The following is a 23,157-nucleotide window of genomic DNA, read 5'->3' as shown; positions in this document are numbered from 1 at the left end:
TCTATCGCCGATAGTTCACAAAAAATTAGCATATTAACACTGCTCACTGTCTTTTCCATCTTGTCAAAGAAAGGGGGCGTATCTTCTCTTGTCTGCACTGTGATGACTCCTCCCCCTCCCTCATTCTGCTGGCTCACTGCTTTGGGGAGCATGGCAGCCCTGCTCTGTAACCCTTTCCTTTTTGGATTTATGCTGTACATACACACAGACACACACACACACACACAGACACGCACACTGATTATTGGAGATGGTCTGTACTCTACCAAAGACAATATGGTGAGTGTATAACTTAGATCTTCCTATCTCATTCAAGTGAGTCATCCTTTGGCAGCCCTGCAATGCTGGGACTTGTAGTTTTGGAATATTTTGAGGTGTAGTGTTTGGATAACTCTTTTTTGCAGCAGTGTTGCCCTCAGCTGTGTGCCTACAGCTTTTGCAAAACTACAACTTCCAGCATGCTCAGACATCCGTTGACTGTCCACACATGCTTGGAGTTGTAGTTTTGCAACAGCTGGAGGCACATGATTGGTAGAACTCTGTGTTACAAGAGTGCTAAGAGTGTTGCTGCAGGCTGTGTCCTCCTACAGCCTTGTCAATCAGCCATCTGGTGTCCGTGACCCTGGGACACCCTCATGCTGCTGTGGGACTCAGGACCCAGGGGCCTGATGAAAAGTCTGACACAGCCTTGAAATGCGTTTTTGTGTCTTTGTAATAAAACACCACCATATTGAAGTCGATTTCCTTCATCAAGCTGGCAGCACAATTGGAAACTTCCTATTCCTCTATTCCTATTTGTCTCTATCCTCTGTTCAATTGTATAATGAGGGCCAAATAAAGTGTTTAGATGTGTCTTAGAAAAGCAGGTTTGGTTTTGTCTTGTATCAATATGAATATGTCTGTATTTTTTTTTCTTTTGTGGGGGGGGACAATAAACTACATGAGAAGCATCTGAACTGTGTCCCTGTCTCTTACTGGTGTTTAATGCCATTTGCAATCTTTTCCAAGCTGAACTCCCATAAACTGTATCAGGCATTTTCAACATTGTTGAACCTAGTTGTGTTCTTGTGGATTGTTATCAATATAAAAGGAATACATTTAATGCAAAACTGTCACGTGATTTATGCTTCCATATCTGAGAGTAGGATATGATAGAGGTAAATATAGTTTTGTATGTTTTGGAAAAAGATTTCTGAGTAAATTCTGGAAGGACTAGGGGAAAAATGAATGTCTTGAATCTTGACTATCCAGAGGTGTCAGCAGAGAGCACTGTGGTCAGACAGAAAAGAACTACACAACTTCCTCTGGAGCATACAGCAGCTGATAAGTACTGGAAGGATTAAGATTTTTTAATAGAAGTAATTCACAAATCTGTTGAACTTTTGGGAACCAGTTGATTTGAAAAAAAAATAATAGTTTTTTACCGGAGTACCCTTTTAAATCATATGTATTCTTATATGTCACAGAACTCTTTCTCAATCAGAAATCACTGAATCGGTTTGTTCTAATGTCATATTACCTCAATGTTTCAGGAAATCTAACATAAGAAGATTGACTTCAAAAATGACCTGGATGCAACCACAATGGCTTTGTCATACTACATTCATAGGGGTTCTTGTCCTGTCACAACTGGTGCTGTGTATCTTTGTTTTGACAGAACACATGGGCACAAAAAAATCTAATACAGAATATACTACAGTAGAGAACAATGTAAAAAACAGTAAGTAATCTCATTTGTACAATCTACATTTACAGTATGTACTATACCAGCAGTATACAGAGCAAAGTTCAGAACAGATCCTCCACCTTGTTAAAAATATAATAAGCCTTATCAAGGAATATTATGTCTTAATATTATGCTTAAGACACTTATTTATTGTAAATGAATAGAGAGAGAAATTGATATATTGACCCCAAACAAGTATAACTCTGTCTCATGTACGGTAAGCTTATCAAAAAATATATGGATTAGATATCAGCCATAACACAGTGTTATGTATTATTTCAGTAGTTTCCTGGTTTTTCCATTTTGTGAATTTGTTTATAATATTGCTTTGAAAATAAACATGTCAAGGTAAATATCGTAAACATGCTTTTATGGCTGTAACTGCAATGTTGTCTTATGATTATTAAAACACAAGTTTTGGACAACAGGGACAGGAACCAATGTGTATACAGATTGATAATGCAGGATACGTTGGTGCTATAAAGGCAATAAATAATAACTATCATTTTTATCACTTAGGTCATCTTTATCCTTCTGACAATAGAAGTCTGAATGGAACACACCTGGTAAGAACATGTATTTTCATCACAATCAGTTTTTATTGCAACATTTCAGTAGAAGCTATAAAAAAATAACATGAGAAAAGTGGAAGAAACTTGGCAAATAAACACATTTTTGTGAAAAGTAAATAACAGAGGGTAAAATGTGAAAGTTGTCAACAATTACCATGTGATTTTTCTGAGATTATTTTTGGTATCATGGATCATAAATGGCTTCCACCATGTGCAACTTGATTATTTTGTATGCAATTTGTACCTTGATTTGTTGTATAATTTTTACATAGAATGATGGTCAGAAAATGGAACAGCTGCAACCACAATATCGCACCAAGGATGATAATCTTTTGAGAAGAGTCCACACATTAGAAGTTGTAAGTTCAGTGTTCATTTTTTTTATGTATTTTCAACCATGTCCTTTTCTGCTTTATAGTTGTTGTTATAATCAAGTACATGTGAACATCATTTTCAGCTGCTGAAGAGATTGTGTTGCAGGTATCATAGTGTTTAATCCTTTTGTGTGGTCATATTGTGTGTTATGCTGTAATTTTTCTAAAGGTCTTTAGTAGAGATGAGCCAACTTTAAAAAAAAAATTATTCGGCCAATTCGCCCAAAATTTCTGAAAATATTAGGTTTGGTCCGAATTTATTTGTAGCGAATCTGTATTAAAAACTGCTATTTCTGGCCTACAGAGGGCCTCAATCGGGATGTAGAACATTTGGCTTTATCCTAAAATGCACAGGGAATGTACTGTGTTAGTGAAATAATACTGTTATTAAGTATGACATCCAGATTACAGGCATCGCTATTAGAATCACAGCCGCAGAGCGTCTGAATGTGGCAGAATTTTAATGTAATTTTAATTTAATTTAATTTTAATTTATTTACATTTTTGGAGTACCTATCCTGGTGAGCATCGAGCTGGCGGGGCACCGCGAGGCAAGCTACCACCTGTTCCAGCCCCTGCCTCTCAGCGCACCTCAGCGGCAGCATGAGGAGACCATATAGTGGCTGAATGACACAGCCTGCATTTCATGTCTGCATTGACCTGTGTTCACACACAGCTATATGTTTGGTTGTGTGTGAACAGTTTTATGTTCCCTGGTCAGGGAATAGTAAATAGCTCCTAGGGTGTGTCTATTTAAAGTCAGCCCAGTCTAGCCTTTCGGCTGGTGATTGACTTCATTATATCCTGACTTGCTAAGATGTTGGACATGCTGCATGGAGCTCTTGGTGATTACATCTTGCTGCTGCCATGTTTGACATGCTGCTTTGGAGCTTTGGGTGAAACACTCTTAATATACTATCTCTGTTTTAGCATGCACTTTGTATTTTATGGGTTTAGCCAATTTTATGTGACATGCTCTTAGTAAATTTTAAGATTTTAGATTTTAAGATGTGTTTGTTTAGTCGGTTTTAGGATTTGTATGTTGTTTTTGCTATGTGTCTGTTCACGCTGTGCTTGCTCTTGTATCCTTTCATATGAAGTTCTGTGTTTTATATTTCTGCTTTCCTACTGGGTCAGCTTCTGTGGGGTGTGCCGCTGGCCAGTAGTCTATTTGGATTTAATATTAATGGCTATTAATGGAGTGGAGTGTCCAGTTTGTGTGTCCAGTGTGAACAGTGTTCTATAATTATATCCTGTGTATTTAGGCATCCCTGTTACCTGTCCATGGGGACTCAGAGGGTATTGTTATTCCTGCATCTACTGTAGGTGTTCTGAAAGGATTGCGATTATTCCTGTCTTGTGTTTAGTGTGAAAAGTGTTCTTTAAATATATCCTGTGTATCCAGGCATCCCTGTTACCTGTCCATGGGGACTCCATGTCTACTGGAGGTTTTATGTGGGATTGCGAATATTCCTGTTTAGCGATAGATCCCGTTTACCTGTCTGTGGGGACTCAGAGTGTATTGTTATTCTTGTGTCTACCGGAGGTTTTTCTAGGGGATTCAGCTTATTCCTGGGTTTTTTTTCTGGAGTTTGTTCAGACTTATCCGTTTTCCTGCCTGGTGTTTTGAACTCTATATGTTTATTAATTATATTGAGATCTTTGGAGTTTGGTTCATGACCACTTATCTATAGTGTCCTCTGTTCACGACCACTGAGTCCTCTGTACTAACTCTCTGATCTGTGTCCTCTGATTTTTATACTGTAGAGTTCTATGCTCCTGTTATGTTTCTGGTTTCTGACTGATTATTTATTAGTATGTGTTTTTTTTAGGCCCCTGCACCTTAGTTCAGGGAGGGACTGGAGCCCAGTTGTCGATCCAATGTTTAGATTGGATGGGCAAGTAGGTAGGGAGAGATGTTTTAGGGTCAGTTTATAACTCACTCTCCCTGTTCCCTGGTCGGTCCCTGACACTGCACCTCGCTGCAGCATGAGGAGACCATAGAGTCTCAAAATGTCTAAGATTAAAAGATTAATTTTAAAATTTAAATTGAAGATTCATGGTAGCTAGTGTTACCATAAAAATTTGTAGATAATGTCCCAGACCCAGCAGAATCAGTATACCAAATAGTGGCTAAATGACACAGCCTGCAGCTAGCTGCAGCATGAGGAGACCATAGGGCCTTACAATCCCTAAGATTAAAAGATGAATTTTAAAATATAAATTGAAGATTTATGGTAGCTAGTGCTACCATAAAAAATTGTAGGTGATGTCCCAGGCACAGCAGCATCAGTAAACCATATAGTGACTGAATGACACAGCCTGCAGCTCGCGGCAGCATAAGTAGAACAAATAGTGGGGGAATGGCACAGCCCGGAGTTAGCGGCAGATTAATAGAACATATAGTGGTTGAATGGCACAGCTTGGAGTTGGCGTCAGCATGAGTAGAACAGATAGTGGCTGAATGGCACAGCCTGGAGTTGGCGGCAGCATGAGTAGAACATATAATGGATGACTGGCACAGCCTGGAGTTGGCAGCAGATGAGAAGACCATATAGTGGCTGAATGGCACAGCCTGGAGTTGGCGGAAACATGTGGAGACTATATGATGACAGCCTGGAGGTGGCAGCAGCAGCATCAGGAGTCCTGAAAGTGACTCGGTGACAGAGTAGTATGGTGGGTGGCAATACCAGTACCCAGTGATGAAGGTGGGGGAAAAAAGGTCTGATGTGGAGGAATGTTTGTAACTGGGGAGCAGCACCCTAAATCTGTTTGGCACTATACATATTTGTGAAGTGTGGGTGTGGCACCATGGTCAATCTACTCTCATGCATCAGGCATTGGTGGCTGGAAATCCTGGCTGATCCATGCCTGATTCATCTTCACAAAAGTCAGTCTCTCCTCAGTTTTCATGTACAGTTGAGTTCTCCTTGGGCAGACTATGGCCCCCGCCGCACTAAACACCCACTCTGATGACACACTCCTGGCAGGACAGCTTTTCCAGGGCAAACTCTGCTAGTTGCGGCCACAAATCAAGTTTGGCTGCCCAGAAGTCCAGTAGATCTTCAAGGTGTGTTGGCGTGGGCATGTCAAGGTATGCCACCACCTGCTGGTTCAGGTCCTGCTCCATGTCTACCTCCTGATGAAGAGTTGCTTCACTATGCGGGTGAAGAAAGCTACTCATCAGAAACTGTAGACTTGGGCTGCTGGTGATGGAGCTGGTACTGCTCCTGCCACCCCACCCCTCCCCGGCAGCCATGGTAGTGGAAGGTAAGTGCAGAGGGCCCCCTGAGTCAGACCTGTGAGAGGATGGACGATGGCACCGATAGGCATCGGCCAACTGATTACATAGGATGTCTCTATAGTAGGTCAGTTTGTCCTCCCTCTCAGTGGGTGTAAAAAAAAAACATTTTGTGGCGGTAGGGAGGGTCCAATAAGGTGGAGAGCCAGAAGTCATCCCGCTGCTGAATGGGGACAATTCGGCGGTCACTACGCAAGCAAGTGAGCATGCATCGTGCTATCTGTGCAAGTGACTCAGAGGGACTCCCTGCCTCCATCTCCACTGCATACTGCCACGGTGTGTCTGGGTCCTCTGTCTAGCTCCCCTGGCTGCTCCTGCTCCTCCTCTCCTATCAGATTACTAGAAAATCCACCCATTTTGCGAAACCTAAACTGTGCTCCACTGTGCCACTCCCCCTCCTCCTCTAGTTCAGCCCCCACAGGGCTCATGTGGCCGTGAGATATAGGTGCCACGTCTCCATTGCTTTGACCATCCACGTGTTGTAGGAAATGAAGCAGCTGAATTATGTCGTTCATCCCGTAATCCTGGCGACTCACTAATAATGTGGCTTCCTCAAAGGGCCTGAGCAAACGGCAGGTGTCACATATGAGCTGCCACTGGTTGACATTGAACTTACACAGGAGTGTCCCCCTATCCACTTGGATCATCAAGAAATCCATAATGTCTTTTCTCTGTTCGTATAGTCGGTCCAACATATGGAGGGTGGAATTCCAATGTGTGGCAACATGGCAAATAAGACTATGTTGGGGGATACCAGTCTGATGCTGCAGCTCAAGGAGGGTGGGCTTTGCGATGTACGAGTGGCTGAAGTGCAAGCAAAGTTTCCTTCCCATTGTTAAGATGTCTTGCAAATAGGGGGAACACTTCAGGAACCGCTTGACAACCAAATTGAACATATGTGCTGCATGGCTCAGCCTTCCTTGTCGCAGCGCAGACAAGATGTTCTTCCCCTTGTCAGTCACCATGGTTTCCATTTCCAGTTTCTGTGGAGTATGCCATGCTCCAATTTCTTTATGAATTACTTCTAGCAGTTCCTCCCCTGTGTGACTCCGTTCACCAAGGCAAACCATGTGAAGAACAGTGACACCGCCGTGCCCTGCACACATGGTATGCTAAAGTATGCTGAGACTTGTCTGTTCAGTGGAGGCTGAGGACACGGTGGAGGAGGAGGAGGCAGAGGCGCACACTGTCACAGGAGGAGGAAGCTGTGTGACCTGTCCCAGTTGGTGTTGTGGCTGTGCAGGAACCACATTCACCTAAACTCTATCCCAAATAGTGGCATGAAAGTGGCAAGACACAAGAAAACCCTTATGCTAGTCTGAATTCCAAAGAAAATAACAATAAAGTTAAACAGATAAGTTAGTACAGAGCAGAGGCTAAGCTGAATGTAGACAGGCAAATGACCAGAATAAAATGAGCAGTGTACTTTTTTGCATGGACATGTGTCCCCAACAAAACCATACACATTCTGTTGCCTCTGATTGGCTCCCAACTTGCATATGGGTTAAGGGGAATTAGACTTTGCAGCCTTAAATATACACATAAATAGAATCAAGTTAAAGTACATACTGATGATGACATATTAGGGCGGAGCATGTCACTGACGTGAATTACAAAGCTGGTGCATCATATTACTCACACAGAAGAGAACATCCGCTGCCAGGGCACTGCCCTAATTGAAGGGTGGCATATCCAGGGCATACACACTGTCCCACTCTGCTCTGATATTAAGATAGACTAGTAAACATACGTGCACTGTCTTACTTAGTAGTATATTCAATGCCTGTATAATATTCTTGTGCAACTAGAATTACTTAGGTGGAAATTCTTCAAGAGTGGTGTAGATTCACTTCTTTTTACCCCATTAATTTGTGTGGTGGAAACTGTGTACCTGCACTAAATTTTTTACATGGTGCAGGGCATGTGATAAATATGGTGCTGATCACATTTCTTACTTTAGTACTCCCCTTTGTATGTGCTGTAAACAGTGCAAAAATGGCTATAGGAGGTTCAAGTTATAGGAAAACATTCAATGCATTGGGAACATTTTCAGATCCTTAAATTCTTTTGTTAGTTTTTTAGCCTTGTGCTTACATAAAGTAAATATAAAGTAAAAATAAAGTAAAGTAAACCCATTTTTCTTTTCATCATCCTGCACTCAACACCGCACCTGTAGAAAGGTACAAAAATGTTCTGCTACACTGAAAGCTTTCAAGAGAATAGTGGTTTTGCCTCTGTATAAATCACTAGTCAGATCACACATGGAGTACTATGTATATTGTTGCGCACCTGTATATAAGAAGGACACGGCAGAACTGGAAAGGGTAGAGAGGAGGGCGACAAAGATAATTAATGGTATGGAAGGATTACAGCACAGACAGGTTATCAAGCTTGGGGTTCTTTAGTTTATAGAAAAGACATCTTAGGGGTGATGTACAAATATATGAATGGACAGTACAGAGATCTTTCTACTGATTATTTTATACCTAGGCCAGTAACCATGACAAAGGGGCATCCTCTAGAGGAAAGAAGTTTTTACCATTGTCACAGAGATTCTTTACTGTAACAGCAGTGAGACTATGGAACTCTCTGCTACATGATATTGTGATGTCTGACTCAGTAAACAGGTTCAAGAGTGACCTGGATGCTTTCCTTGCAAAATATAATATTACATGTTATCAATACTAGATTTCAAGAGCATTGATCAAGGGATTTATTTTGATTTAGACAGTAGGAGGCGAGAAGAACTTTTTCCCACTGGTATGGGGCAATTGAAATCTGCTTCTTAACGGTTTTTGGGCCCTCTTTTGGATGAACTTAGTATGGTTATAGGTTGAATTTGATGCACTCTTTTCTTTTTTCAACCCTATGAACTATGTAACTATGACAAAATATTCATTTGTTCTTTTAGAATATAAAATCCCTGACAAAGGCAGTTTCCATCCAAGGAGAAGACATAAAAGCTCTAATAGCTCACCAAAAAACTGATGGAATAAAGGTATCTATCCAACATCCTTCACATGAATAAACACAATTTCATAATTTGTTTGTACTTGACTAAACTCAAACAGGGAAATCAAACGATTATTAGATGGGCTGTCTCATGTAGGCAATCCTTTTTAATATGGAATCCTTTATGGTAATAAATCCATTGCATAGGTCTGACTTTGGATAGGGGATAAGATGTTTTAACACCGGAGTACCCCTTTAAAGCCACATCAGTCTCTATGGGGGAAATTAAGCATTACATTCTGGCTATTCCAATAAGTGGCTGACAATGTAATGCATTGTTTCTCAAAGTGAGTAATGCTGCCCTCTGGTGGGTGCTGGAAAGATCCTGGGGCAGTAAGAGCATTGGATGTTAAATAAAAATAAAGGGTAGGTGGGAGTGTAATAAAAAAAAAAAAAAAAAAAGACAAGAAGAACATTTTAAGAACATTTAAAAAAAGTTGTAATGATCGTGTTTTTCAAAATAAGAATACAAAGTGCAAGTTATAACCAGTATGTGGCCAATTCCAATGGCAAGTGTTACCAAGTAACTCTTGAAAGGTAAACGTGTCTTACATTGTTGGGCCGGCATACATTGGCAGGAATATGTGCAAGTAATAACTTTTTTTTACCATATGCATATGATACCATAGGTGATACAGTACATATGAAATATAAGATTGTTTACTGAATACAAGATTGAGTACAAGCAACTACCAATAGTGTAAGTGCAATAAAAATGTAAATGTTACAAATCATATTCAATACCTTCAATCTTTATGAATTGCAAATTGTATTATTGTTTCAGTAAACAGCAATTTATATGTGAGTATTTTTATAAATTTTCTTAATTATCTACTGTACGTTTATGTGTCCTTAAATGCAAGAGAGGTAAGCAAACATGAATACTCACCTTCGTAGCTGCCAAGCCAACACTCCTGATCCCTGTTTATCACAACTATTTCCTGGTTCCTGAAGAGATAAATGGAAAACATAAGTCAGCTAACCACAAGTGTGAACAATGATGAAATCAGTGGCACAAGGTAATTTGGAAGCGTGGACAGCAATGGGCCATTTAAAAATCTTAACTTTAACAAAACATATTAAAAAAATGTAAACGCAACATTTCTCGTGCAGAAGCTGACGCGTTTCGGGTTGTATACGAGCACTTAATCATGGCAATGATAATGCATGTCTCAAGAGTTTAAATACTTTTGGTATGAAGGACGCCTTATGCACATGGCAAACACAAGATACATGCCCACTGGAAGTGAAATGATGTATACTATATATAATGAATAGCACATAGGTGTTTTGAACGGGCGAGAGAATTGTCCAGTAACCAAGGTAACAGAATCTTGGTAACAAGGGACAGGAAACCTATAGCCAATGGTTGGCTGGGTGGGCCAGAACCTGCAGAAGTAATGCATCAGCAGGAACCAGGAAGTAGCGGTGGCAAGCCGGGACCAGGATCAATGGCGTGGCAGCTGCAAGGATTGGGGTAGGTAAATATACGTTTTTAATCTATATATATATATAAAACTGAATGGGGGAGATTTATCAAAACCTGTCCAGAGGAAAAGTTGTCCAGTTGCCTATAGCAAGCAATCAGATAGCTTGTTTCATTTTTCCCAGGCCTTTCTAAAAATGAAAGAAGCAAGCTGATTGGTTGCTATGGGCAACTGGGCACGTTTTCCTCTGGCTGGAGATATTTCAATACCTGGTACACACATTACGGGTCAGGATAGGAGGTCGGGATAAGAAGTCGAGATAGGAGGTCGGGATAGGAGGTTGGGATAGGAGGTTGGGATAGGAGGTCGGGATAGGAGGACGGGATAGGAGGACGGGATAGAAGGACTGGATAGGGGGACGGGATAGGAGGACGGGATAGGAAGTCGAGATAGGAGGTCGAGATATGAGGACGGGAAAGGAGGACGAGATAGGAGGATGGGATAGGAGGTCACGATAGGAGGTCGAGATAGGAGGTCGAGATATGAGGACGGGATAGGAGGACGGGACAGGAGGTCGCGATAGGAGGTCACGATATGAGGACAGGATAGGAGGACGGGATAGGAGGACAGGATAGGAGGATGGGATAGGAGGTCGAGATAGGAGGACAGGATAGGAGGTCGGGATATGGGGTTGGGATATGACAACAACATATGAGGACTGGATATGAAGTCAAAAGCTTCCTCCTTTGTTTATTTTCCTCCCCAACAAGGATTAGGAAGGAAAAACCAGGCAACGCTGGGTACTCAGCTAGTTATTTATATATCCAAAATATCCCCAGACAACCCCTTTGATATCAAATACAAACCAGTTTAAGACATAGGTAGAAATATGGATATATAGAAGAACACAAATTTTTCTGTTTGTTCCTCTAAAGAAGGTAAATTCCCAGGGGGTTCTGAGTAAATCTTTTTCTAAAAAGGAAATGGTAGGCCAAATAAATTAGGAAATCTCTCATATGTCTTATACAACAACTATCCATTCTGGTTTACAGAGGGGGTACTGAGCTGAAGATGTAGCACACATACATTGTCCTCTATTAACTCTTTTAACTTATATTGATTCTGAAAGTCAACAGACAGGGAAAAGGTTAATGTATGCTGCTGGAAAGGGTGGAAGATACCAATTTCATAGAAGGCTAATTATTCAGACTTATAAATTCACATGTACAACTAATTTGCACAATACAATTATCATTACAACAGTTTCAATTCTGATAAACCATCTTAAAATTCTTTGATATAGTTTAACATTTATTTTTCTTTCTGTTTCTACAACCACATTATTAGAATTATAAATAAATGAACATAGATAGATAGTCAGACTCCTAGGCCTTTATGTGTATGGCTTTCTGTTAGTGACTAATGTAGGCAAATCAGTTTGTCTTTGTAGATAGCTCTAAACAAAGCTAATAGAATTAAAGAAATAAACTTTAAAATGAAAATATAAAACAACATTGAAAATAGAATATTAAACTGCTGCATTTCATTTTCAAATTTTAAAGGGTCAACTTCATTTGCAGATGAGCATTGTAATTTATACAGTAATTTGTATTTTATTACCTTTTATAAAATTTTTCACAGTACGAGAAAGCACTGGAACGACAGTTCAACAATATGACCACGGCACTAAACAGCCTTCAAAATCGCCTGGAGGAGGTCAGTACAATTTTCTGTGCATGTTCAATTAATTTAATGGAAATTACATGCTTTTTACTGAAAATGTAATACTGTCTACAATAGGCCTACAAAAGCAGAAAATAGCCTAGTGTCTTGTAATAAATACTTCCCATTAGAATTCCAATTGTTAGTTCTATTCTAGCAATGGTACATAATGTAACTAATTCAACCCTACATGATCCATTTTCTAAATGAGAGGTGGTTTCAAAGTGTAAGGTTCTAATGCAGGTTATGGCTTCAAATTATTCAAACTTTTAAAAGTTTAAACCCTACCCCCATGATAAAGTTACAATTATTTTTTATATATTTATTATAATATTTTTTAGCAGAAATTATCTAACTATGTAGGGGTCATTTTTGAACCTGTTCAAAGACTAAATTATTTGGTTAATCTTCGCAAAATCTGGAGTGTTGTATACTGTATTTAAGTCCAAGTGTTTTTTAGGCAGGAAAGGATCCTAATCTTCACATAATGGTCTTTTCCCCAACAAGACATGGCATACATTATATCTCCACTGTCCCCTACTTATTGTACTTACATTGTGGCCCTGATTTACTAAGAGTGAAGTGTAGGTTTTTTTGTGGTTTTTAATTCCCTACAATTTTTTTCCACCATATTTACTAAGGTTTCCCTACATTTTGCACTTTCCCCTACATTTTGCTTTTTTACACATGCTCTGATCTGTAGGGTTTTCCTCAGCTCAAATCCACCTCATTTTCTGTGGAAACCTTAGTAAATATGTTGGGTTTTTGTGAAAATGTCGGAAACACGCCCCTTTTTAGGGTTTTCTCATTAAAATGGAGAGTTGTGGGGTTTTTCATTTTTGGCAGAATTCTGGCACAAATTCCAGCGCAGACAGAATTTATGGTGCAATGTGCCAGAAAATGGCGCACAACCGACAAAACATGTTGGTTTTACAATATTAAATCAGGGCCTATATTTTGCCTCCAAGTTTCCATCATACATTATCCCATTTTACTGTAATGATAATTCTAACCATTATGAATGCTTGGAAATATCATTATAATTATGTTCCATGTGGCATTATTAAAATGTGCCCACAGAGCAACTGGTTCCAATACTAGACTCAAAATATAATGTCTACACAGTAGTGCTATTAATACCCTACTAATCCAGCCCACATTATTCATAGATGTGCCCACATAGCAATTTATACTTAGACATATGCACAAAGAAGAACATAGTACTATTGTTCATACAGTTGTGAAAATTCACTAAAGTGCGGTCCCATCTGATCTTGTACCCTATACATCAACAGCAAGGCCTACCATTAAAGGGATACTCCCGTGGAAAACATTTTTTTTTTTTAAATCAACTGGTGCCAGAAAGTTAAATACATTTGTAAATTACTTCTATTAAAAAAAATCTTAATCCTTTCAGTACTTTTTAGGGGCTATATTCTACAGAGGAAATGCTTTACTTTTTAGATTTCTCAGATGTCATGACCACAGTGCTCTCTGCTGACTTCTGCTGTCCATTTTAGGAACTGTCCAGAACAGGAGAAAATCCCCATAGCAAACATATGCTGCTCAGCACAGTTCCTAAAATGGACAGTAGAGGTCAGCAGAGAGCACTGTGGTCATGACATGGAATGTAATATGGGGTGCAGTGAGCATTTACGCCCCACAGATTTTTTCATTTGCTCAGCCCACTGTTCCAAAGATCTGTCAAATGCCAGTGGGATGTAAATGCTCACTGCACCCCTTCTGTGAGGGGTGTAGTTTCCAAAATGGGGTCACATGTGGGCGTTCCACTGTGCTGGCACCACAGGGGGGCTTTTTTTAAAACACACACGGCCCCTGACTTCCATTCCAAGCAAATTCTCTTCTGAGCATTGTAATGCACCAACAGAGCACTTGACGTCCACACATGGGGTATTTCCATACTCAAAAGAAATGGGGTTACACATTTTGGAGGTAATTTTCTCCTATTACCCCTTTGTAAAAATGTGAAATGTGGGGAAAAAACTTCATTTTAGTGAAAACATTTTTTTTTTCAATTACACATCCAACTTTAACAAAAAGTCTGCAAACACCTGTGAGGTGTTAAGGCTCACTGTACCCCTTTTTACGTTCCTTGAGAGGTGTAGTTTCCAAAACAGTATGCCATGTTGTTAAGCCGAGCGCTCCGGGTCCCCGCTCCTCCCCGGAGCGCTCGCAGCATCCTCTCATTTGCAGCGCCCCGGTCAGACCTGCTGACCGGGTGCGCTGCAATATCACTCCCAGCCGGGATGCGATTCGCGACGCGGGAGGCGCCCGCTCGCGATGCGCATCCCGGCTCCCGTACCTGACCCGTTCCCCATCTGTCTTGTCCCGGCGTGCGCGGCCCCGCTCCTTAGGGCGCGCGCGTGCCGGGTTTCTGCAATTTAAAGGGCCACTGCGCCACTGATTGGCGCAGCAGGCCTAATCAGTGTTATCACCTGTGCACTCCCTACTTATACCTCACTTCCCCTGCACTCCCTCGCCAGATCTTGTTGCCATTGTGCCAGTGAAAGCGTTCCCTTGTGTGTTCCTAGCCTGTGTTCCAGACCTCCTGCCGTTGCCCCTGACTACGATCCTTGCTGTCTGCCCTGACCTTCTGCTACGTCCGACCTTGCTCTTGTCTACTCCCTTGTACCGCGCTTATCTTCAGCAGTCAGAGAGGTTGAGCTGTTGCTGGTGGATACGACCTGGTTGCTACCGCCGCTGCAAGACCATCCCGCTTTGCGGAGGGCTCTGGTGAATACCAGTAGCAACTTAGAACCGGTCCACCAACACGGTCCACGCCAATCCCTCTCTGGCACAGAGGATCCACCTCCAGCCAGCCGAATCGTGACGGTAGATCCGGCCATGGATCCCGCTGAAGTCCCGCTGCCAGTTGTCGCCGACCTCACCACGGTGGTCACCCAGCAGTCGCAACAGATAGCGCAACAAGGCCACCAGCTGTCTCAACTGACTGTGATGCTACAGCAGCTATTACCACAGCTCCAGCAATCTTCTCCTCCGCCAGCTCCTGCACCTCCTCCGCTTCCAGCCTTCGATTTTCCTTGCCGGAAAAATTTGATGGGGACTCTAAGTTTTGCCGTGGCTTTCTTTCGCAATGTTCCCTGCACTTGGAGATGATGTCAGACCAGTTTCCTACTGAAAGGTCTAAGGTGGCTTTCGTAGTCAGCCTTCTGTCTGGGAAAGCTCTGTCATGGGCCACACCGCTCTGGGACCGCAATGACCCTGTCACTGCCTCTGTACACTCCTTCTTCACGGAGATTCGAAGTCTTTGAGGAACCTGCCCGAGCCTCTTCTGCTGAGACTGCCCTGCTGAACCTGGTCCAGGGTAATTCTTCTGTTGGTGAGTACGCCATCCAATTCCGTACTCTTGCCTCCGAATTATCCTGGAATAACGAGGCCCTCTGCGCGACCTTTAAAAAAGGACTATCCAGTAACATTAAAGATGTGCTGGCCGCACGAGAAATTCCTGCTAACCTGCATGAACTTATTCATCTTGCCACCCGCATTGACATGCGTTTTTCCGAAAGGCGTCAGGAGCTCTGCCAGGATATGGACTTTGTTCGCACGAGGCGGTTTCTCTCCCCGACTCCTCTCTCCTCTGGTCCTCTGCAATCCGTTCCTGTGCCTCCCGCCGTGGAGGCTATGCAAGTTGACCGGTCTCGCTTGACACCTCAAGAGAGGACACAACGCCGCTTGGAGAATCTTTGCCTGTACTGTGCCGGTACCGAACATTTCTTGAAGGATTGTCCTATCCGTCCTCCCCGCCTGGGAAGACGTACGCTGACTCCGCACAAAGGTGAGACAGCTCTTGATGTGAACTCTGCTTCTCCACGCCTTACTGTGCCTGTGCGGATATCTTCTTCTACCTTCTCCTTCTCTGCTATGGCCTTCTTGGATTCCGGATCTGCAGGAAATTTTATTTTGGCCTCTCTCATCAACAGGTTCAACATCCCGGTGACCAGTCTCACCAGACCCCTCTACATCAATTCTGTTAACAATGAAAGATTAGACTGTACCGTGCATTACCCCACGGAACCTCTCCTAATGTGCATCGGACCCCATCACGAAAAAATTGAATTTTTGGTCCTCTCTAACTGCACTTCAGAAATTCTTCTTGGATTACCGTGGCTTCAACGCCATTCCCCAACCCTTGATTGGTCCACAGGAGAAATCAAGAACTGGGGTACTTCTTGTCACAAAGACTGTCTTAAACCGGTTCCCAGTACTCACAGTCGTTACCCTGTGGTTCCCCCGGTATCTGGTCTTCCTAAGGCCTATCTGGACTATGCTGATGTTTTTTGCAAAAAGCAAGCAGAGACTTTGCCTCCCCACAGGCCTTATGACTGTCCTATTGACCTCCTCCTGGGTACTACTCCACCCCGGGGCAGAATCTATCCTCTGTCTGCTCCAGAAACTCAAGCCATGTCGGAGTATATCCAGGAGAATTTAAAAAAGGGGTTTATCCGCAAGTCCTCCTCTCCTGCCGGAGCTGGATTTTTTTTTTGTGTCCAAAAAAGATGGCTCCCTACGCCCTTGCATTGATTACCGCGGACTTAATAAAATCAAGGTAAAAAAACGCTACCCCTTACCTCTTATCTCGGAACTCTTTGATCGCCTACAAGGCGCCCACATCTTTACCAAACTGGACTTAAGAGGTGCTTAGAATCTCATCCGCATCAGGGAGGGGGACGAATGGAAGACTGCATTTAACACCAGAGATGGACACTTTGAGTATCTGGTCATGCCCTTTGGCCTGTGCAACGCCCCTGCTGTCTTCCAAGACTTTGTTAATGAAATTTTTCGTGATCTCCTATATACCTGTGTTGTGGTTTACCTGGACGATATTCTGATTTTTTCTGCCAACTTAGAAGAACACCGCCAGCATGTCCGCATGGTTCTTCAGAGACTTCGGGACAATCAACTTTATGCCAAAATGGAAAAATGTCTCTTTGAATGTCAATCTCTTCCTTTCCTAGGATACTTGGTCTCTGGCCAGGGACTACAAATGGACCCAGATAAACTATCTGCCGTGTTAGATTGGCCACGCCCCTCCGGACTCCGTGTTATCCAACGTTTTTTTGGGATCGCCAATTATTACAGATAATTCATTCCACACTTCTCCACTATTGTGGCCCCTATCGTGGCTTTAACCAAGAAAAATGCCAATCCTAAGTCCTGGTCTCCCCAAGCGGAAGACGCATTTAAACATCTCAAGTCTGCCTTTTCTTCTGCTCCCGTGCTCTCCAGACCTGACCCATCTAAACCCTTCCTATTGGAGGTAGATGCCTCCTCAGTGGGAGCTGGAGCAGTTCTTCTACAAAAAAATTCTTCCGGGCATGCTCTTACTTGTGGGGTTTTTTCTAGGACCTTCTCTCCGGTGGAGAAAAACTACTCCATTGGTGATCGAGTACTACTGGCCATTAAATTGGCGCTTGAGGAATGGAGGCACCTGCTGGAGGGATCAAAATATCCAGTTATTATATACACTGATCACAAGAATCTCTCCTATCTCCTGTCTGCCCAACGACTGAACCCTCGCCAGGCTAGGTGGTCGTTGTTCTTTGCCCGTTTTAACTTTGAAATCCATTTTCGCCCTGCTGACAAGAACATTAGGGCCGATGCCCTCTCTCGTTCTTCTGATGCCTCTGAAGTAGAGGCCCCTCCGCAACACATCATTTGTCCGGACTGTCTGATCTCCACTTCTCCAGCTTCCATCAGGCAAACTCCTCCAGGGAAGACCTTCGTTTCCCCACGCCAGCGTCTCGGGATTCTCAAATGGGGACACTCCTCCCACCTCGCAGGCCATGCGGGCATCAAAAAATCCTTTCAACTCATCTCTCGATTTTATTGGTGGCCGACTCTGGAGACTGATGTTGTTGATTTTGTGCGGGCCTGTACTGTCTGTGCCCGGGATAAGACTCCTCGCCTGAAGCCTGCTGGTCTCCTTCATCCTCTGCCTTTTCCTGAACAGCCTTGGTCACAGATTGGTATGGACTTTATTACGGACTTGCCCTCATCCCGTGGCAACACAGTTGTTTGGGTGGTCGTTGATCGATTTTCCAAGATGGCACATTTTATTCCTCTTCCTGGTCTTCCTTCGGCGCCTCAGTTGGCAAAGCAATTTTTTATACACATTTTTCGCCTTCACGGTTTGCCCACGCATATCGTCTCGGATAGAGGCGTCCAATTCGTGTCTAAATTCTGGAGGGCCCTCTGTAAACAGCTCAAGATCAAATTAAACTTCTCTTCTTCTTATCACCCCCAATCCAATGGGCAAGTAGAAAGAATTAATCAGGTCCTGGGTGACTATTTACAGCATTTTGTTTCCTCCCGCCAGGATGACTGGGCAGATCTTCTACCATGGGCCAAATTCTCATACAACTTCAGAGTCTCCGAATCTTCTGCTAAATCCCCATTTTTCGTGGTGTACGGCCGTCACCCTCTTCCTCCCCTCCCTACTCCCTTGCCCTCTGGTTTGCTCGCTGTGGATAAAGTGACTCGTGATCTTTCCACCATTTGGAAAGAGACCCAAAATTCTCTTTTACAGGCTTCATCCCGGATGAAAAGATTTGCCGATAAGAAAAGAAGAACTCCCCCCATTTTTGCTCCCGGAGACAAGGTATGGCTCTCCGCTAAATATGTCCGCTTTCGTGTCCCCAGTTACAAACTGGGACCACGCTATCTTGGCCCTTTCAAAGTCTTGTGCCAGATTAACCCTGTCTCTTACAAACTTCTTCTTTCTCCTTCTCTTCGTATTCCCAATGCCTTCCATGTCTCTCTCCTTAAACCACTCATCATTAACCGCTTCTCTCCCAAACTTGTTTCTCCCACTCCTGTTTCTGGTTCTTCTGACGTCTTCTCCGTGAAGGAGATTCTGGTATCCAAGACTGTCAGAGGAAAAAAAAAATTTGGGGTGGATTGGGAGGGTTGTGGCCCAGAAGAGAGATCCTGGGAACCTGAGGACAACATCCTAGACAAAAGTCTTATCCTCAGGTTCTCAGGCTCCAAGAAGAGGGGGAGACCCAAGGGGGGGGTACTGTTACGCCGAGCGCTCCGGGTCCCCGCTCCTCCCCAGAGCGCTCGCAGCATCCTCTCATTCGCAGCGCCCCGGTCAGACCTGCTGACCGGGTGCGCTGCAATATCACTCCCAGCCGGGATGCGATTCGCGACGCGGGAGGCGCCCGCTCGCGATGCGCATCCCGGCTCCCGTACCTGACCCGTTCCCCGTCTGTCTTGTCCCGGCGCGCGCGGCCCCGCTCCTTAGGGCGCGCGTGCGCCGGGTCTCTGCAATTTAAAGGGCCACTGCGCCACTGATTGGCGCAGCAGGCCTAATCAGTGTTATCACCTGTGCACTCCCTACTTATACCTCACTTCCCCTGCACTCCCTCGCCGGATCTTGTTGCCATTGTGCCAGTGAAAGCATTCCCTTGTGTGTTCCTAGCCTGTGTTCCAGACCTCCTGCCGTTGCCCCTGACTACGATCCTTGCTGCCTGCCCTGACCTTCTGCTACGTCCGACCTTGCTCTTGTCTACTCCCTTGTACCGTGCTTATCTTCAGCAGTGAGAGAGGTTGAGCCATTGCTGGTGGATACGACCTGGTTGCTACCGCCGCTGCAAGACCATCCCGCTTTACGGCAGGCTCTGGTGAATACCAGTAGCAACTTAGAACCGGTCCACCAACACGGTCCACGCCAATCCCTCTCTGGCACAGAGGATCCACCTCCAGCCAGCCGAATCGTGACACATGTGTGTTTTTTTTTTTTTTTTTGCTTTTCTGGTACCATAGGGCCTCCTAAATTCGACATGCCTCCAAAAAACCATTTCAGCAAAATTTGCTTTCCAAAAGCCAAATGTGACTCCTTCTCTTCTGAGCATTGTAGTTCACCCGCTGAGCATTTTACGTCCTAACAAGGGGTGTTTCCATATTCAGAAGAGATGGGGTTACAAATTTTGGGGGCATTTTCTCCCATTACCCTTTGTAAAAATTGTAAATTTGGGGGAAAAAAACTGCACTTTAGTGAAAATAAAATGTTTTCATTTACACATCCAACTTTAACGAAAAGTCGTCAAACACCTGTGGGGTGTTAAGGCTCACTGGACCCCTTGTTACGTGCCTTGAGGGGTGTAGTTTCCAAAACGTTAAGCCATGTGGGGTTTTTCTACTGTTCTGGCACCATAGGGGCTTCCTAAATGTGACATGCCCCACAAAAACCATTTTAGAAAAACACTCTCCAAAATCCCATTGTCGCTCCTTCCCTTCTGAGCCCTCTACTGCGCCCTCCGAAAACTTGTTATACACATATGAGGTATTTCCTTACTTGAGAGAAGTTACAAATTTTGAGAGGATTTTTCTCCTTTTAACCCTTGTAAAAATTTAAAAACTGGGTCTACAAGAACATGTGAGTGTAAAAAATGAAGATTTTGAATTTTCTCCTTCACTTTGCTGCTATTCCTGTGAAACACATAAAGGGTTAACACACTTACTGAATGTCATTTTGAATACTTTGAGGGGTGCAGTTTTTTATAATGGGGTCTTTTATGAGGTATGAGGGGTCTAATATGAAAATTGCTGGAAAATTGCTGCTGAACTTTGAAGCTCTCTGGTGTCTACCAAAAGTAAAAACATGTCAACTTTATGATGCAAACCACTAACATAAAGTAGAATATGTCACAAAAAAACAGTCTCAGAATCAGAATGAAAGGTAAAAGCATCCCAGAGTTATTAATGCTTAAAGTGACAGTGGTCAGATGTGCAAAAAACACCCTGGTCCTACAGTGAGGAAGCCTTACACATAGATGATTCCTCTTTAGGAGATAAAACATTCTTCAAGAGCAAATTCTCCCAATGATCCAGGAGCTAATTTTTTTTAATGAATAATGCTTTTCCAGCATGATGGAGACCATGTCACAAGATAAAAGTGACAACTCGGTAAACAAAACATTGAAGTTTTGGGTCCATGGCCAGGAAACTTGTCCTCAGTGCACAGAGCCCTGCATGTCATCAGTGTACAGAGCCCTGCTTGTCCTCAGTGTACAGAGTCCTGCTTGTCCTCAGTGTACAGAGCCCTGCTTGTCCTCAGTGTACAGAGCCCTGCTTGTCCTCAGTGCACAGAACCCTGCTTGTCCTCAGTGCACAGAACCCTGCTTGTCCTCAGTGCACAGAGCCCTGCTTGTCCTCAGTGTATAGAGCCATGCTTATCCTCAGTGTACAGAGCCCTGCTTGTCCTCAGTGCACAGAGCCCTGCTTGTCCTCAGTGTATAGAGCCATGCTTGTCCTCAGTGTACAGAGCCCTGGTTGTCCTCAGCGTACAGAGCCCTGCTTGTCCTCAGTGTACAGAGCCCTGCTTGTCCTCAGTGTACAGAGCCCTGCTTGTCCTCAGTGCACAGAGCCCTGCTTGTCCTGAGTGCAAAGAGCCCTGCTTGTCCTCAGTGCACAGAGCCCTGCTTGTCCTCAGTGTACAGAGCCCTGCTTGTCCTCAGTGCACAGAGCCCTGCTTGTCCTCAGTGCAAAGAGCCCTGCTTGTCCTCACTGTACAGAGCCCTGCTTGTCCTCAGTGCACAGAGCCCTGCTTGTCCTCAGTGCAAAGAGCCCTACTTGTCCTCAGTGTACAGAGCCCTGCTTGTCCTCAGTGCAAAGAGCCCTGCTTGTCCTCACTGTACAGAGCCCTGCTTGTCCTCAGTGCACAGAGCCCTGCTTGTCCTCAGTGTATAGAGCCATGCTTATCCTCAGTGTACAGAGCCCTGCTTGTCCTCAGTGCACAGAGCCCTGCTTGTCCTCAGTGTATAGAGCCATGCTTGTCCTCAGTGTACAGAGCCCTGCTTGTCCTCAGCGTACAGAGCCCTGCTTGTCCTCAGTGTACAGAGCCCTGCTTGTCCTCAGTGTACAGAGCCCTGCTTGTCCTCAGTGCACAGAGCCCTGCTTGTCCTGAGTGCAAAGAGCCCTGCTTGTCCTCAGTGCACAGAGCCCTGCTTGTCCTCAGTGTACAGAGCCCTGCTTGTCCTCAGTGCACAGAGCCCTGCTTGTCCTCAGTGCAAAGAGCCCTGCTTGTCCTCACTGTACAGAGCCCTGCTTGTCCTCAGTGCACAGAGCCCTGCTTGTCCTCAGTGCAAAGAGCCCTACTTGTCCTCAGTGTACAGAGCCCTGCTTGTCCTCAGTGCAAAGAGCCCTGCTTGTCCTCACTGTACAGAGCCCTGCTTGTCCTCAGTGCACAGAGCCCTGCTTGTCCTCAGTGCAAAGAGCCCTACTTGTCCTCAGTGTACAGAGCCCTGCTTGTCCTCAGTGCAAAGAGCCCTGCTTGTCCTCAAAGACGAGCAAATCGAATCTGACGAAGTCGAATTAGTTCCGAATTTCATGAATTCATTCATACCTTAAGCGGAGGGGATTGCAAAGAACCTGCATCCCCCCTGCTACTATACTGTGTATTAACTAATAAATCACTATTGTACAATGAACATTTGCGTACCTACTATTTTTATACATTGACCATTAACCCTTTAGATACACATTCCTTTCATACACTTACCATTTATGCCTGATTATTATAGAACACGTACACATTCATTTGAGCTACCATTATTTATTCATTAATATCCAAATTAACCTATTTACCCACATTCACAATCATCATTTACATTAACTCACTACATATCCCATCTCATTTACGACTACATATACAGAGTAGTCCTTGAGAACCTGCAACCTGCCATTTCTCTTCTTTTTAAACTTATTTTGGGTGATTGAGGATATCACCTGGACAGAGTTCTCAGACATTTTATAGATAAAGTAGCTCCACCTTTTTACTTTTTCTAGGGATCAATTTATGTGAGCGGGTAGGGCACTACAAATATAGCCTTCAATAATAAAAATGTAGTGTGTGTGTGTGTTTTTTTCACTTTTTTTTTTTTATTTTTTAGTTAGCACTACTACTCCCAGAACGGAAAACACTGTTCTATGATGGGAGTAGTAGTACCTGTACTAATTGACAGATCACCCATGTCACTTC

At 43.6% G+C, this 23,157-nt stretch overlaps 1 protein-coding gene across 3 annotated transcripts in view; it reads left to right on the top strand.

Annotated features, from left to right (window-relative positions):
- The window catches only part of LOC130361875 (EF-hand calcium-binding domain-containing protein 14-like), a 125,629-nt gene that overhangs the window by 51,404 nt on the left and 51,068 nt on the right, over positions 1 to 23,157 (top strand). For all 3 annotated transcript variants that reach the window (XM_056565501.1, XM_056565510.1, XM_056565493.1), the window contains 5 exons: positions 1,533 to 1,720; positions 2,246 to 2,292; positions 2,571 to 2,657; positions 8,885 to 8,971; positions 12,054 to 12,128. In XM_056565501.1, the coding sequence (XP_056421476.1) occupies positions 1,533 to 1,720; positions 2,246 to 2,292; positions 2,571 to 2,657; positions 8,885 to 8,971; positions 12,054 to 12,128 (484 nt within the window). The remainder of the gene's footprint in view (positions 1 to 1,532; positions 1,721 to 2,245; positions 2,293 to 2,570; positions 2,658 to 8,884; positions 8,972 to 12,053; positions 12,129 to 23,157) is intronic.

This window comes from Hyla sarda, chromosome 1 (assembly GCF_029499605.1).
Source record: "Hyla sarda isolate aHylSar1 chromosome 1, aHylSar1.hap1, whole genome shotgun sequence".
NCBI classification, from domain to species: Eukaryota; Metazoa; Chordata; class Amphibia; order Anura; family Hylidae; genus Hyla; species Hyla sarda.
This window is presented reverse-complemented; position numbering and strand designations above follow the sequence as displayed.